Genomic DNA, 17,240 nt, shown 5'->3' with positions numbered 1-17,240 from the left:
AGGTGGATGCGTGGGCCCAATCCAATACTGTTCCTGGTCTTTTCACTGGTTCGACTGGAGCCCAGGTCCTCAGCTCGGAGGAGCTTTCTACCAGCGGACCACAAGCATGGCTGAAGAAGGTAAGATGCACACAAATGCAACATACACAAGGAAGAATACAAAATCATTGAGACAGATGTTCCAAAAAATGAGCATAGACTTGTACACCTCTTTATAAACTAAACACAGACCTGCATCTTTTGACATGTTGAGGTTTCTGCGCATGTCTGCTGGTATACCACTGTTAGCTTTATTTTAAGTAACCACTCTTGTCAGCATTAATTTGATATTTTGACGACTTTGGCTCAATCTGAAAATATGTTAAGATTTCCAGGTACCAAATTATCTTTTTTATCAAGGAACTATAAGCCGTCTTCATCAATTTGATGAATTTTCTTGATAAAACACACATGAAATAGCTTTTTCACACCCTGAGATGCAATGAACAAGAACTTTGGCAGAAATGTAGAGAAACTGCGGTCTTAAATGTACACCTCCGAAATAACTTATTTATTTATTTATTTATTTTACAATTTACACTTGAAATGATGTACTACGGATTACAAAGTAGTACACAATGTACACCATACCATGATGTTTAATTTTTACCTGTTCTTGAGATTTCATTTAAACTGTATTTATATATTTTTTTACAAAATGAACCAAAACATTGACAACGCAGTCTCAGGGCTTCTGTATACCTACCTCACAAGTTCAGGACAATCACAAATCACACCCCAATAAAAAATATTTTAACCAGATTAGACACAGCCTGGACCACAGTAGACTGTGCCAATCAGATCACTGCCCCTAACCAAATGTCATGCTTGAGGATGACAATTGGCTAGGCTAGCATTTATGTGTGTGTGTGTGTGTGTGTGTGTGTGTGTGTGTGTGTGTGTGTGTGTGTGTGTGTGTGTGTGTGTGTGTGTGTGTGTGTGTGTGTGTGTGTGTGTGTGTGTGTGTGTGTGTGTGTGTATATGCACATACACCACTGTTTATGATATTTATATTGATGATTATTGTAACAGAGACAAATTATACTGAAAAGTATAATTCCGACACAAATATTTTTTTTCCACTTGCCTCTCAGGGTTTCTCTTTGTTAATACATTAGAGTTAGGGTCCTCGTCTCTGTTGTCAGGATGAGGAGGGGGTGGAGAGGAGGTGTTACGTAGGTACCAACACCAAAAGTATTTTGTGTTTCACTGAACTTGCCAACAAAACCGTTGTGGCTTTTTCCTCCTGTTTCCCCACCAACGCATAAGTGGTCCTTATGTCACCTCAATATCATGACTGACTATTTGTCACCTCCCACTGATAATCTGTTTTCTTTCTTTCTTCCTCTTTCCTTCTGTCTCACTGTGTCTGTTTATGTCTCAATTAGGACCAGTTCCTCAGGGCAGCTCCAGTATCAGGGGGTGTCGGGGAGTTCCTGATGAGAAAGATGGGCTGGAAGACCGGAGAGGGCCTAGGGAGGAACCGCGAGGGCACCGTGGAGCCAATCATAATTGACTTCAAGGTCGATCGCAAAGGTCTGAAGCCACAGAACACTGAACCCAACAGCCTAGTGATAGCTAGCCTTGACAATGTATGCTTTAAGGCCAATTTATGCTTCTGCGTTAAATCTACGCCGTGGGTACGTACGTAGGTACGTGGAGATACGGACCCTAGGCACTTCTCAAATTTTTTTTACTACACTTCACGGTGACGTAGACCGCGACAAATGTGATTGATCCGCTCGGCCGTGGCTTGGTAGTGCTGCATCCCTCCTACTCATTCCCGGGTTCTCCTTCTCCATAACAACATGAAGTCAAGGAGAGGGTTAACTTTTCCCGCTACAGATTTCCGACCGTGGTCATAAAGCACAGGGGAGACAATGTTTTTCTCCATCTACGCCTCTAGAGTCAGTACTCGCTCCGAAGCTAATCCCTGTAACTCTCCAGGGCTCCAGACTAACCTTTTTCACTAGGAGCACGGTGGCCCCCAACTGAAAAAAAAAAAAAACAACCTATAGACTAATACAAAAGTAATCCCTGTCAATCATCACTTATGACCGACTATATGTGCGTGGTGGTGTCTGTATTTGAGAAAGACCCTGTCCTCTACCTAGGTTTTCTCTTTTATTCATTTATTTTTCTGTGTGCGGGACGTTTCTGGGCAGTAACAAAGAGCCTTTGGGCCCCACGTTGGTGCGTAACCCTCAGCCGATAGCAGCGTGCATGGTGTGCACCTGTGTAAATACTGCCAGTACTGGTTTACAGTACTACCCTCAGTATCACACTGCTGTCAGTGCATTGCACAATTTTCCATCTGCCCATTCTGACTGATACACATTACTCATTACGACATTGGTGTTACAGTCTATTGACGATGAGAACAATGGCACTAATGCCAATGGTGGCGGTAGGGATGTTTATGATTAATCGATTGTCTGTTAATCAATGTTAATGTTACCCATTCAAATTATATTAATCGACAATGCAGGATAGGGGACGTGTCACAAAATGCTGTGTAGATTTGCTGTAGTATGCTGACGCGCTACGCTGCCAGATGGGGCCTCTTACTTTTTAATGAGATTGAGTTACAGGTGTGTTTGGTAACCGCCCCTGAAAAAGGCCGACTGAACTGTAAAACAGACGCACCTCCTGCCCTCTGAGGAAGAAAAAAGTCGCAGCGGGCCTCACTCTGCTCACGGAGGCAGTCCTTGTGATGAACTCTGAATCCGAAAGTTGTTTGGTGGTGGTGCGGTTTAGCTACCTGAGGCTTATGCAAACGCTAAACTAACATCTCGAACAAAAACAGCTACTCGGTTAACGCAGGCTTAGAGCTGTGTGTGTCAGAAAGCAGGACTTTAATTACACACGCTTCCATCTAAATCGACATAAAAGTGATTGCCTATATTAGCGACACTCCCTGCTCCCCCGAGTATGAATGCATTTCAGCGGTGGCAGTAAATGGACAGATAAAGTTGCAACAACAGTATTGTTCCTCCCTGGAATATATCAGGCCAGCTGGGCTAACGCTAGCTAATAGTGAACATCAGAATACATCAGTCCATCATGTAGAACAGGTCTGCAGACGGGAGCTCTGCAATTTTAAAATAAGTCCGTATTTTGTGGTATTTAGTTTGCATTGAACATAGATGACCTATGTTCGATGCAAACTAAATTGGTCATTGGTAAAAAACGGTTTTCGAATGGAAAAACATCCAACGTATTTCATAAATTATTAATGATTAAAATGATTACGTGGCGGCAGATCTGTCTATTAAAGGAATTGCTTAAAATGTGCTTAAAACTAGATGGTGGTGATGATGATTTCTGTGTTTCAGGACTAGTTGCTGAAGGAGAGAAGCCACAGAAGCAGACAGGAGGACTGGTGGTAACCAAGGATCTAATGGGTAAACGATGCACAGCAAACACAGTCACAGCATGTACAGTGAAAATAAACTTGAAAAATGATTTAGCTGTAACCTTTAGCCTCAGACTACACTCCATTTTTTTTTCTCCATTTCCTGACATTGGAATCAAGTTGGATCAGGAAAGGCCTTTGAGAACTGACAAAATGTATTGCAGTTTCCGTCAACAAATACAACTAACTAAACGATAATATGAAAGATGAAAAAATGAACTTGTTTTAATGCAAGGTCTTATTTAACGACATCTGCAGGCATCTGTGGAATCACACTGTAGCTCCTGATTAGTAAAACAGTTCCCTCCACTGCTGAAATGTCTCTCATTTGTTATCTGACATTGCCAGGTCTTGGAAGAAATGTAAGGACTAAATTAATCCACAATCCACTGAGAATAAGGCAAGAAGCAGCCACAAAACAGCTGAGACAAACTGCGAAATCATGCAGGCAGCACGCCAACAACAAGGTCAGCTAACGCAACATCAAGTGCTGTGGATGTAACGTTAATGTTACTTTCAGTCGGCCATCTTTCGTGTTGCTCTTGGAAGGAATGAGAAACGATTAATGTCAATTACTAGAGATGCACCGATAGACCGGCCGGTTTTCACGTTCTCGGCCATGACCGGCGACCGGCAGGTCAGTCTGACATATGCCGATTTCATGCCGGTCAACGCTACAATTAACTGACAACTCAAGGACGCACGCACACATGGACGCGAGAGCGACAGTCTCTTTTTCCCCTTTCTCTCAACTTTTCCGCCGTGTGTCGCGCGTACCCGATCGCGGTGTTAAGCGCGTGTCCACGCTATCCTCGCCCATGTAGGGAACCTCGTGAATTAACCTGCAACATGTCAGCTGTTTGGAAATTCTCCAGCGTGTGTGCAGAAGATAACACGTTTGCAATATGCAACACCTGCAAGGAAAAAGTAGGGCGTGGAGGGACGACACCAAAAAACAAAATCCAATTTTTTTAGGTTGGATATTGGATGTGAAAAGCAGGAAATGGTTCTAACATTGCACTTTAGATGTGTGTGAATTCCCCACACCAGGAGTAATTTATATAGTAATATATAATTCTGTAGTGATCCATTATCTGTTCAAAAAATGGTCTATGTTCTGTGCAAAATGTTCTATTAAAGAAAAGATAGTAAATAAATATTTGTGTGTGCTGTAATGTGGATAGAAAAAATGAAATCGGAATCGGCTAAAATCGGTATCGGCTGGCCTAACTCAAAGAAAATCGGAATCGGCCTAGAAAGTTGTAATCGGTGCATCTCTATCAATTACTAGTCAATTATCTAAATCTTCCTCTAGGTGTTCGCTAAAGAAATATCCTCTCACACTAAACCGTAAACAGCTGAACAGTATTTTATTAGTGAGCAAATCAGCTTCTGAATGAATCACCGCTCTGCCGGGTAGCTGCTGTACTGCTAGGTGAGCAGGAACGAAAGAGAGGTTCTTATTCCAACAGCCAGAGTTTATAATGATGACTGTATTGACTGAGGAGAGTCAGTCTGTTGGATTACTGCAGAGCAGAGTGACATGGACACTGTGTGACAAGTACGCAGTGCCTTTTCCACTATCCTCTCCAGAGATGAGCACGACACATGAAACAGATGGTGCCCGTGCAGAACAAAGATGGCAACAGCTGCCTTGAAATAATTAGAAGACAACAATGCATGACTAAAATGAGAAACTAGACTTAAATGTCCTTAGTTTTTGTTGACTAAAGCTAGATCAAAACTAACTGCATAATATGAGTGCTGTCCAACGATTAAAATATTTAATCGAGATTAATCGCATCAATGTCATAGTTAACTCGCAATTAATCGCAGATTTTTAATCGCAGATTTTCATCTATTCTAAATGTCGCTTGATTTCTTCTTTTTTCTCATTTTAATGCTCTTATCAACATGGAAAAGTGGATCGGCTTGCTTTGTGCTTTTGTCGCCTGGCTTTGACGAGGGGGCGGAGAATTGGCATCAGCTGTGTGCTTGGCCATCATCAAGTGGTATTTCAGACTGGACGTGCTGCGATGATAGCTCAGTTCACACCGACAAAAAAACACAGATCACTTTGGTCTTGTCAATTTGGCAACTTTTTAAAAGTAAACTTTCCATTCAGAATCTTATTGACATCCCTTTCGGCGTCTCGCACTCGCCATCCACTCAAAACGTAACGTTAGCCTGCTACTCTTTGGCCGGCTCGCAAGCCCCAAACAAGTGTGTGCGGCGTGCCTGTTGTTTAGTTTCCGGTCTAGCTAGATCCGGTGTGGTGTTGTAGTTTTTCTAACGTTACTACTTGTTGCAACACCATGTGAAAAAAAACTACCAATTTATCTAGGCCAAAAAGAACAGTGATTAAAAAAAAGAATTGACGCCGTTAATAACATGTTTAACTAAGTCACAAACTAAACTTTTAAAATTAAAACTGGTTGGCGCTAACTGCGGTGACAAATATTGTGTTTCTATGTCTGCCTCATAATAAAAGTCACCAGTTGAAAACTAACTGGTGTACTTTTTTGTGTGATTTATTAATGGATTTCAATTTTATTTTTTTACAACAATAACAGAGAAACATTCACACGGGTGATTGTCTGATGTTAGAAACGGAATAGCTGTTTTTAATAAAGCCCATCTGATCTGGAGAAATAACCAATCTAGCCCCAGGGCAGGTACTTCTAGATTTGTATATTGCACATTCAATTACGAAATGGGGTGGTTGGTGTAGGAGCCACATTGAGGGGATCTTGGTTTTTCCTCAACAATAGAAATCAAAGTGGTGTCTTTAAATATACACACACCGTCATCTGTCGTTCAATCTAGCTAAACTCTATAAAGAAAATCTGTTAGTTTACAGACATCAAGCTAGGCTTATATGCTAGCACCAAATGCTATTTGCTTTACTTATGTTACCCTCGTAATTGTGGACGTAACTTTCTCTCGTTTGCTGGTGGGTGCAGGTTAAAGTGCGTCCACAATTCTGTGCACGTTGTTGACATATGTACTTGGGGCAAAGGATCATTTAATTGGTCAACTCTACACCTGGCGTTCCATTGGTCGGGGAATTTTGACAGGGCTGTATCACAAAAAAAATCAGAGAGCGCAGGAGTGATCCAAGAGAAGAAGATACGCAAGCGCACAGAAGCAGCCAGAGTGCGAGGAGAAGGGCTGAAGCTGAGAGCAGGAAATCTGTCCAACCAACAACATATCGGAGTCCAAGCAGAAAGTTTGAGCAGAAGCACAGTATACCCAAGCGCAAGCAGTGGCTATTTGAGTGTGACAGCAAGGTTTTGAGGGAAATTATTACAAAATCTGAAGATAAAATTAGAGAAATGCACTCAAATTTAAAAGAATGTGCTCTTGAATAAAGATAGGACTAAAACTCCATAGATTTAAGGCACTTTAGCATTGACTTTTTCTGACCTGGAGGCCACATCTGTCCACTTCTTTTATACAGTGTATGTGTAAGTTTACTGTATAGGCCCAGCAGTGCTGTGACTCATTTCCAAATACTTTCATGGTGTTTCTCTGTTTCCCCCGTCTACTGACCGAGAAACTGCATCTGGTCTGCTCACATGTGCTTTCTTGTGATTGTTGGTTTGTGTCTAAGTGACTGATGGGAACAACAATCTTTGACATTGTTCCAGTATTAAGCAAGATAGCTGCAGTCGGCAGCGGTGAAACAAGCTACAATGTAAGTTAATAGGGCAATTGTCCAGCTTGTATTTACCTTCACAAAAGTGCTCGTTTTGCCACTGACCGGCTCAGATTGATATTCTAAGTGTCTGACAACATTATGGAAAGGATCCCTTCAGAGATAGACCATTAAAACCTCTGAGACCTTTCTGTTTAACCAGAAACAGCTCTGAAGTAGCTAGCGTTAAACCCACCAGACTCCCTTTAAAAAAGCAATACTTTTAGCGTGTATAGCGCCAACATATTTTCTAGTGATGCACCGAAATGAAAATTCTTGGCCGAAACCGAAAACCGAAAAAAGAGGAAACCAAGACCGAAAACCGAAACCGAAACACCGAAAGAAATTAAGCCAATTATTAGTACCATTGCATTTATGGCTATGACTGTGTACTAACTTTACTAAAATCAAGGCATTGCAATTGTATAAATTAATATTAAAGTTTAATTAAAAAAATATCTAGCAGAAATATGGCTACAATCTGATAGTCACATACAGTATGCAGTAGCCTAAGAACAGAATAGCTTACCTATTGTTATTATTATTATTATTATTATTAATTGAGGCACTTTCTTGCAGGATTTCACTGAACATATCAGACAACGAGGGTGCATGCCCCTCATCTGGTGCAGCGAGACAAGTCTTTTTTTTCTGCGCTCTGATCTCCTCCTGCGCTGGGCGCTGCTCCGTCTCCGTCTCCACGCGGGTTCTCCGCATCCATCGCAGCCTGGATCATTTCTCGTGCGCCCTGCTTTATTTCCGCATCCAAGTAATGGTCTTTATAACGCGGATCAAGTACAGTCGCGATGAAGAGCAGAGGATCCGAATAGATCTCACTGAAACGTGTGCTGACAGACTCTTAAGAGCGTACTTTTCATTGTTTTCACTCCGTGGTCCGTCTCAACCTCTTTGCTTAGGAGACGCTTTGCAGGTGGAACGGATCGGGTACTGACACACGTGCAGGTCGCGTTTTCTGTTTGCGTCATCACAACATTTTCCCTTTTGGGCCATTTTCGGCCGAAAATTTTCGGTGGCCGAATATTCGGTGCATCCCTAATATTTTCACATGCAAATCGGTAAACCATGTGTTTATTTCAACAAAAACTAGAGTTGTGATGGTTGGAAAAGTGGAAAGACGACCCAAAATGGCTTTTCATAGTTTTATTTTGTTTCTGTCAACTTTGAAGGAAGTGTATCTTACGATGCTAAAATTACTGTTTATTTACATGGAGTCTGGTGGGTTTAGCGAACGCGATTTCACGGATGTTATGTTTAAAAAAAAAAAAAAAAAAGGATCTTACTCTTTAACCTCCTTAGAAATCCTTTACATAATGTTGTCAGACACTTAGAATATTAAGCTGAACCTGTCAGTGGCCAAACGAGCACTTTTGTGAAAGTAAGCTGCACAATTGACCTATTAACTTACATTGCAGCTTGTTTCGCCACTGCCAACTGCAGCGATCTTGCTTAATACTGGGCTAATGTCAGAGATTGTTGTTCCCACCAAAATAGGGTCCAGGTTGAAAAAAAAAACTTTAATTTTCGCCACAGCAATACCGCTGTATTACCGAAACCAGTAATCTGTAGGGTTAGGAAATGTTCACCAACCTACTAAGCTAAGCTACTCTGGCAAGGAAAAAAGACATGCCACTCTTATGGACAGCAAAATAGACACAGCCCTGTCCTCATTTATTTAAACATCAAAATGATACAAGGCGGTTTGTGTGATGAAACCATCTTTGAATGGACATAAAGGGCACAGAAACAAGCCTAGAGAGTAAATACAGCTATCATCATATCTGTTAAAATTCTAATTCAGCAGCAAGTTATGTTAAACAGTGGCTCTTGCTATTTGAAAATTGCAGTCTTCTAAATTGTGATGTTAATGTTGAAATGATGAATAGCAGTTCAGCCCCAGCCGGTACCCAAAGAATTAGCCAGTGTCACAAGGTTATAAGGACTATTTTGATTGTTAGCCTTGATCAACGTGAATTTTAAATGAAGTGTATGGATATTCTATTAATTCATCTTCTTCAGGATATCTCCGTAGGATATTTGTGTGCCCCGTCATCTTATTCTGCCCTTTCATCTGTGCACAGGGAAGCACCCGGTGTCTGCTCTCATTGAGCTGTGTAACAAGAGACGGATAATGCAGCCAGACTTTGTCATGGTGCATCACAGTGGTCCCGACCACCGAAAGAATTTCCTCTTCAAGGTGGGTCCTTTTGATTCTGTGTGCCAGCTTTACTCCTTTTCATTAGCCAGTTCCATGTTGGACCTTTGAGGTTTGTCCCCACTGTTAAAAGTGTTTGCATCTCTTTATCTGCATTCTATGATATCAGATTTAAAGAAATTCTGTGTCCATTTCATCGTCATCTGACAGCCATGTGCAGCGATGCTTTGAACTAAATACTAACATACTGACGCTGAGCAGGTATGTTGTTTCCCATGTTTAACCTCTTTTTGGTTATTTGGCTAATTAGCGCTAAACACAAAGTTAAGCTGAAGCTGATGTGAATATTTTTTATAGCTAATTGGTCATAAACCCAAGTATTGGACACATTGAAATTTTGACCTGATAGTGGCACTAACGGAAAAGTCAATTTCGTGGCAGTCCAATGTAAAGAAATTTCACTCGGAACCACAAATGTCAACCTCATTGTGGCGCTAGAGGAACATTCAGGAGAATTCATTGTCTGGAAACCATTTTGTCCCAGTTCATGTTGTAGATGTCGCGATATTTCGGCAGCGAATCATTTAGATGATCACCAATGTCGTCACAAATCGACCTTTCTGCACCACGCGTGTCTGTAATTTCATGGAAATGCATTTAATATTTGTTGAGATATTTCAGTCTTGACCCAAGTTGCAAAATGATAGCAAAATGAGTCAGCAGCGACAGATCTGACCACCTGACTTTGGAGTTACAAACTATGGCCATGTTTAATTTGCAGGTGTGATGTGTTTTCTGTATTTGCAGTGCATTTTCTGAATGGTGCAAATATGTATTCCAGGCCATTATTAACTAGTCCACATCATCAGGTTTAGATCAGGGCAAAAATTTACATGAAAAAATAGGGCTGCTCCCTTTTAGTCGATTAGTCGACTAATCGGTCGTTTTGGTCTTAGTCATCTTAGATTTCTTTAGTCGATTAGTCCTGTTTGATGCTTTTTTCATGCTGAATGACTTATTTCCAAGAAACGTACGAGCACATCTCTGGTAAACACAAGAATTAAAGTGGTGCTTTTGCGTGACTCTTTGCGGAGAAACTCAGATTTACAGATCCGTCGATTAAATCAACTAATCGATTAGTCGATACAATTGAATGAGTGTTAGTCGACTAAGAATTTCTTCAATCGAGCACAGCCCTAGGAAAAAAAAAAAAAAAAAAAACGCAGTGAAGACACTAAATCAGTCCAGCTCAACTTGGAAACTCAACACAGTTCGGATTTGAGTTTTAAAACAGCAACATTAAAATCGGTTTTTGCACGAGGTGTGCTTCACTCACTTATTCTAATCCCTGTTCTCAATCACATGTTTTTATTTGTTGCTTCTGATGGTCGATTTCTGACATTTGATCATCGATCCATATGTTTTGTTGTCTCCAGGTCACAGTGAATGGCGTGGACTACCAACCCCAGACAGCTAGTCCCAATAAGAAACACGCCAAGGCCATGGCAGCTACCGTTGCACTGCAGGCTCTGGGAGAGGTAATACTGAAAACAATAATCCAAGCAGTTGGCAAGTTCCATAGTCAGAATATAGTTTGTTTTACTTCATTTTACCTGTATTGTCTCTGTTTGGATATTCCCCATGCAGTAAGTTCCAAGCGCAAGCATTTTAATATAAATACAGAAAATACACACTGTGCGTAAAAGTATCTTAAATACTGCTCAAATGTCATTAAAACATCGCCATCTAACAAGACTGAGCTTTAAGATGGATCAAAGTTGAGGTCTAATCAATGGATTGTCGTGGAATTCGGTTCCGACATCATCATGTCCCTCTCAAGATGAATTGTAATAACTTCACCACCAAAATATCAGTTTGTCCCATTCATTGGTAAATTACCAAATACCTACAAAGCTAATGACATTCCCATCAGCCTCAGCCGCACTTTATGTTTAGTGCCGTACTTTGTTTAGTGCTCATTAGCCAAGATGGTGAACATGGTAAACATGTTGCCTGCGATGCAATCAGCAGTTTTCTTAATTCTGTTTACAGTGAAAAATCTGTTGTTGTTTTTTCTGACCGCTGCAAACGTCGAAAACACACGCCACAAAAGCGTCTTGCGAGACTATGACAACCAGGAGCCATGAGGTGTCATGTCATTAGCTCTGGCATAACTGCATAACATGCTTAATTCTCAGTACAATGGTTTGATATTGCTTATCTCTACTGTTTTTCGAAATGCACAATAAATAGGCAATGAAATGAACAAATCTTGCGGCACCCTTTACATGTCCTCAAAGCAACCCAGGGTGCCACAGCATCCACTTTGGAAACACTTTGGATGTCTTATTTCCGAGCTAGCATTACGAGTCATCAGGAATGTCAGAGAGTGTGTTATTTCGCCCGCAATCCCTGTACACTACCTGGTCAACCTGTAAAAGTAACGTCAGATGGCGATTAACCGCGCCATTTTTTCATTCTTAAAAAGCTCTAAGGGCCCCATTTTAACGATCGAAGCGCACAGCGTGAAGCGCACCTTGGCGCATTGCTATTAACGATGGCGGAATTTGCTAGGAAGAATCGATTTTCAGGAGAAGAAACCGATGGATCAACTGACAGATCATATATGCCACGAGCACTATGACACCAAAACTCCACGAGGTGAAGCAGGCGTTATTGACCAGGTTTTTATTGGCCAATGGCGCGATCACTTCCCGCTGCCTCAAGATAGCAACACGCCAAGAATTCACCTGAACACACCTCCCTGTAAAGACCATGGGCGCACAGATGAGCGCAGGTCCATTTGCTATTTAAACAACGTGGGCGCTGGACAGAAAATTGACAACCGTGTCGGTCTCTTCTATGTCTTTAGTCCTATTATAGGTCTAATTTTATTATTGAATTATTAGATTATTTGTGCTGCATGACCACTCATATTAATCCAGAACCGGGTTACTATGTCCCAATGGCTTTACTAAACCAGATGTTGTGTTACTTATCATTTCAAATCTTGGTGTACATTTAACAAATGTGTTTTCATGTGCTGATCATGAAATATCACATGAATTCAATGCCAGCTTGTATTCAAATGTCCTTCATTTTGTCCCTAGGTTCCTGTTGATGGACCAGGACTCTACACTGGCCCTGTCTTCACTGCCGCGTCTACTGGCCCCCTGTTTTCTACATAGACACCCACACAATAGAGGGACTGACACATTCTCCATAGTTCAACTGTTGGACTATGTTCTGTCTTCAGTCGTGGGACATTGACAGAAAGGGATTTTTGAGTCCCGCTAAATAACCGGTCCATCATTTCCACTCTGGTCACTTATTTATACAGTATGCTAAGGACCGAACAAATACTCTAGGCACAGGACAGTGAGAACCATGAAGACCAGTCTTGGCTTCACATGACACCTGTGACTGAATTTATACCCTTCAAAGTTACATTTTCTTTTAAACTACGTTCCTGACAGAGTGGCAAATACTTTTTTTGCTGGGTTTTTAGAATTGCGAAAGAGTCTCCACCATATTAAAAGTGGATGGCATGTATGTATGTATATATGTATGTATGTATGATATAGTAGCATTTCAGCCTGATATATATATTAGCTGACCAATACTTTAGTATAACCCTAGAACAGACACGAGTTTCATAGCAATGGATTTGTTGTTGGTCGCTGACATTGGAAAAAATGAACAATGTATCTGTAAATGCCTGTGTCCTGTTGGTTAACTTTTCTGTTGGTCCTGATATTACATTTGTGGCCTGGCCTCTTTCTTAAAAAAAAAAAAATGTTTCTCATACAAGAGGCTTTTAAATTTTATGGAACTAACCCTCTAAAAATGTGTAAACTGAATAAAGATTATATTTATGTTATGTAGTAGAGGAAGCCAAAATGTGTTTTTGGCAAAAGAAATGCCTGTGTTTAATGTGATTTCAGCTTCTTATCAGTGTCACCGTTTATACGACTTAGCAGGGTTCTGACCTCCATTTCAGCCCTCCAGTACACACACGAGTTGTGTCCGCTGCTTCTTTTTCACTCGCCAGTGAAGAGATTCACTGGGCGTTGAAAATGCATTTGTGATTTTCAACCAGCAGGAGTCCATAATGCAATGACACCATCTCTCACCATCTTCCCATCTGTAAACACTGCCAGATGTTTTAGAGCTTCTCAGTATGAGCACTACGGCTGAGCGTTGAAGCTGGGGTATCTGCTGTGGTTGGCAAGTGCTGACACCCAGTCCACTGATTGTGTAAAGTCATAATTTACTCTTGTATTCTGATGAAAACTGATTCCCACACAAAATGTTTTACCCATAAAAAAATACTTCGATTGACCTTTTCTTTTTGTGAAGAAGTGTACTATCCCAAATGGATAAAACATGACTACTGACTATAAAAAAATCTGTTTTATTCTGAGCATACTGTATGTAAGGCAGGTGTGGAGAATATTCCTAATCTGTCAAACTTTTTTTTTTTGTATTTCTGACCAAGGTACGATCTCTACTGTTGCTCTTTTAAGTATAAGTGATACAGTTCTATATGTTTCTTATTGTTAACAAATCTAATGAATAGACCAAAGCCAACAAAAAACTGAGCCTGCTGAGAAGTATTATGTACGGAAGCCCTGAGAGGCAACTGAGAAAAGAAATTGTGATGATCCATTTTCCAAGTCTGATCTAAATTGTTTTCTCTCCTGTTTATGACATAAGCATAGGTGAATAAAAGGTTTTGCCAGAATCATCTTTCTAAGTTCCTATAAAGAAAATTCATCTCTTGGGGTACCCTGGTAGTAGAGCTTAGATCGGGCCCAAAAAAGTCAAGCCCGACCCTACCCGAACCCGTGCGCGTTGTGTCCGTGTCCAAATTAACTGTAATCATGAGCCCGAGCCCGATTTAAACCCAACAAAAAATTTTAATACGTGGGCCGTTATAACTGACATCAACTACAATTCAGACTTTTTTGAACTGCAGGAATCTGTTTAGAAGGGGTATGCTTGGAGAAGTAACAAAAGAGGACATTAAAGGCTGACTATCATCTTTTCTGCCATGGCGAGCCTGCTTCGTGCGCCTGTTCATCGTCCCCGTTTTTTTTGCTGTAATAGGCGAGCACTTACTCAATGCACTCCACAAAGCCAACACATATGTTGTCCCAGCCCACGAATTGTTTAAAATGGTTCCATACCTCCGACTTTCCTCCAAACTTGCTCAAAGGTAGGCTAATTCTCCTGTTTTTATATTTTTCTTTACATCTTCAAGCTCCATGTTGCACTAAAGCTACACCATACAGCACAGCAGGCCCGGTGTGATGCGTGCGAGTGGAGGAGACGCTGCGCATGATTATGGCATAGCTTTCTCCCCACCCAATTAGGCTAATAAAGTAATGTTTAAAAAAAAAAACTGAGTGCTTGCCCCAGGATAGTGGCAGGAAATGTCGGCCCGACCTGGCCCGTGGGTCGGGTCCAGTTTGGGCTTGGGCAGAGAATCTAACCTCTACCTGGTAGCTCACCTGTTTGAGCGTGCACCCCATATACGGCTCTGTCCTTACAGCATCCCAGGTTCAAGTCCGCCCTTTGCTGCATGTTATCCCCCCTCTCCTCCATTTCCTGTCTTCAGCTGTCCTATCAAATGAAGGCCAAAAATGCCCCCTCCCAAAAAAAAACCTCTCTGAAACCGGTGGACAAAAAGTTTTGTCAGGTGACATTTTTTGTTTGTTGGAATACTCATTTCAGCCACAGGAGGCAGAAGTGCACCACTACCCATGTTTTTAGTAGGACTAAAAGCATTCATCATTTCTTCCAGGTGAGTTTTAATTTCTCCATGCACTCTAAACATAAGGTACATATATTGTGGCAGCAACTTATGTATGTATGTTTTTTTGGGGGGGGGCTAGAAATGTATTTTAATCGACGTTCACCTGACAAAATAAAGAAAGAATGCTTTTAGTCTTATTTAGAACATGGGGTAGTGGTGCACTTCAGCCTCCTGTGGCCAAAATGAGTATGACAGCAACAAACACAAAATGAACCTGACTGCACAAAAATTGTAAATGGCAAAAAATGTCCAACTCAGATGGAAAACAGTAACTTTTTTTCAAATATTGCTCACCTCCTCTTCCACAGATAGAATTACTTTTTAACAAACTTTTTTTTTTATTATGTGTTCTTAAGTCATGAACAGGAAAGAAAACAATTTATATCAGACTTGGATCATCAGAATTATTTTTTTCTTGCTTGCCTCTCAGGGCTTCTGTAATTTTGCGTATATCCAGAGCCTGATATATATTTGTGCCACAGAGTTTACTGCTGTCCAAAGCCTTTTAAAAACATGAACAAGCCACGATGTAGGACGGTGATATGTTCATTCATTACTATTAACACGCATACTGTAGCAGACTGTAGATGATCTGTTATATGAACTGAAAATGTAGTCTCTCTGACTTCTAAACCTAACTATCAGCCACACAACCTGTGTTCTGTAAAGACTAAAGCCTTTAAATCAGACAAATAGCAATTCAAATCCCTCCAATTCAAAAACAATAAAAAGTTTATATAAAATATCATCATGTTGAGTCGATTCTGAACCAGTTAGATCAGCTGAGAGCCAGGCGTTTCCCATCATGCCCTGGGTCCTGGGGTCTTGCAGTTGGTGGAAAGCAACTTCGGCGCCTGCCTCTCAAAACTCTCGTGAGGTTATTGTAGCCCACGTGCGCAGAGCAAGTCGGGATCAAGTCGGGATCAAGTCAGACACAAATTGGTGGTCGATTCTGCACAGGCCTGGCTCATCTTAAAGCTTGGGGCTCGTTCAGCCCCGAGAAAATGTAACACCTGATTGGTTGACATCTCTGGACACACCCACCCAACGAGAGAAAACATACCTCAACGCTTGTTGCACACCGCTTCACACCGTTTCGTTCAACCCGGAAATTGCACCAAACGGTTTTGAGGTTGAACGTGCCCAGGTTGCTGAAACAAGCCCACCTAGCTCGACGCTTTGGGCACCCATTTGTCACTCAAAGCGGCCATGCCCTTAATTATGCATAACTTTAATCCTTAGCTTAATTGAAACAGGTGAACCTCTTTTTTTGAACCAGGCTGTAAACGTGTTTATTTCAGCTGTAAAGTTGGAAATTTTAATATGTGGGTCCATGTGGATTGCCTTGCTTTTGGAGACAGCCCCAAGTGGTCATTTTAGGCTTCTTTGTCACTTCCGTATTGGCTTCATTTTTCAGCCCCGGAGATTGCCGCTTGGCTTAAACAGAGAGAGAGAGAGAGAGAGAGAGAGAGAGGGCACATTATTTAGTACATTCAACATATGCACCATTGTGGGAAAAGAGCTCAATAGGATAACATCAAACACAGACATGGTGAGTATGTCTTCATATTTTAACAGATTAAAGACTTTGTCTGGTGGGGAACCCTAATAACCAATGTTGCCATGTGTGAAAGATGTAACATTGCAAATAACTGTGGATTGTGCAATCAAATGTGTTTGGATTGTATTTACCGGTATTTAGGTTTTAATAGGGGAAAAAGGAATGCAACCATATTTTTGTTGTTGATTTTTATGAGTGGGGGTTCAAATATAAATTGATAACATATTCTCTCCACTAAAAGTAGCTGGAGCACAAGGAATCGTAAAATCAGACACAGCCATGCGTGTCAAATGTGTCTGAAATCTCAGCCACTTCTATTTGGTATCAAATTTGTGCTATTAGCTCTTAGTTCTTAACTAAATCAGCAATATTGGAAACTGCACAAACGTTTTTAGAACAGCAAAACTGGACATTTCAATCCACAAAAGGTTTTAGTTCTGTGAAAATCTTTAGCCATACATAGCTAGGCACAAACATTTCTGTTACAATGCAGATATTCAGTAAAAACACAGATTAGTAAAAAATAATCCAATTAGAG

At 41.0% G+C, this 17,240-nt stretch overlaps 2 protein-coding genes across 4 annotated transcripts in view; both read left to right on the top strand.

Annotated features, from left to right (window-relative positions):
• Positions 1-14,067, top strand: part of LOC120554377 (protein SON) — a 47,499-nt gene extending 33,432 nt beyond the window's left edge. Inside the window, exons 15-20 of one of the 2 annotated variants that reach the window (XR_005638386.1) lie at positions 3-119; positions 1,427-1,574; positions 3,374-3,442; positions 3,802-3,920; positions 9,250-9,365; positions 10,760-10,861. Coding sequence is in view for 1 of the 2 variants with exons in the window: in XM_039793253.1 (XP_039649187.1) it covers positions 3-119; positions 1,427-1,574; positions 3,374-3,442; positions 9,250-9,365; positions 10,760-10,861; positions 12,434-12,511 (630 nt within the window). In the remaining variant the exon portion in view is untranslated. Of the gene's footprint in view, positions 1-2; positions 120-1,426; positions 1,575-3,373; positions 3,443-3,801; positions 3,921-9,249; positions 9,366-10,759; positions 10,862-12,433 lie in introns of those variants that run through there. The other variant, XM_039793253.1, reaches the window with a different exon arrangement.
• Positions 14,068-16,411: 2,344 nt separating this feature from the next.
• gucy1b2 (guanylate cyclase 1, soluble, beta 2) overlaps positions 16,412-17,240 on the top strand; it is a 28,252-nt gene continuing 27,423 nt past the window's right edge. For both annotated transcript variants that reach the window (XM_039793249.1, XM_039793248.1), the window contains exon 1: positions 16,412-16,693. In XM_039793249.1, coding sequence (XP_039649183.1) covers positions 16,475-16,693 — 219 coding nt within the window. In that variant the 5' untranslated portion in view covers positions 16,412-16,474. The remainder of the gene's footprint in view (positions 16,694-17,240) is intronic.

This window comes from Perca fluviatilis, chromosome 24 (assembly GCF_010015445.1).
Source record: "Perca fluviatilis chromosome 24, GENO_Pfluv_1.0, whole genome shotgun sequence".
Lineage (NCBI taxonomy): Eukaryota > Metazoa > Chordata > Actinopteri > Perciformes > Percidae > Perca > Perca fluviatilis.
Note: the sequence above shows the minus strand (reverse complement) of the source record. Positions and strands in the feature narration are given on the sequence as shown.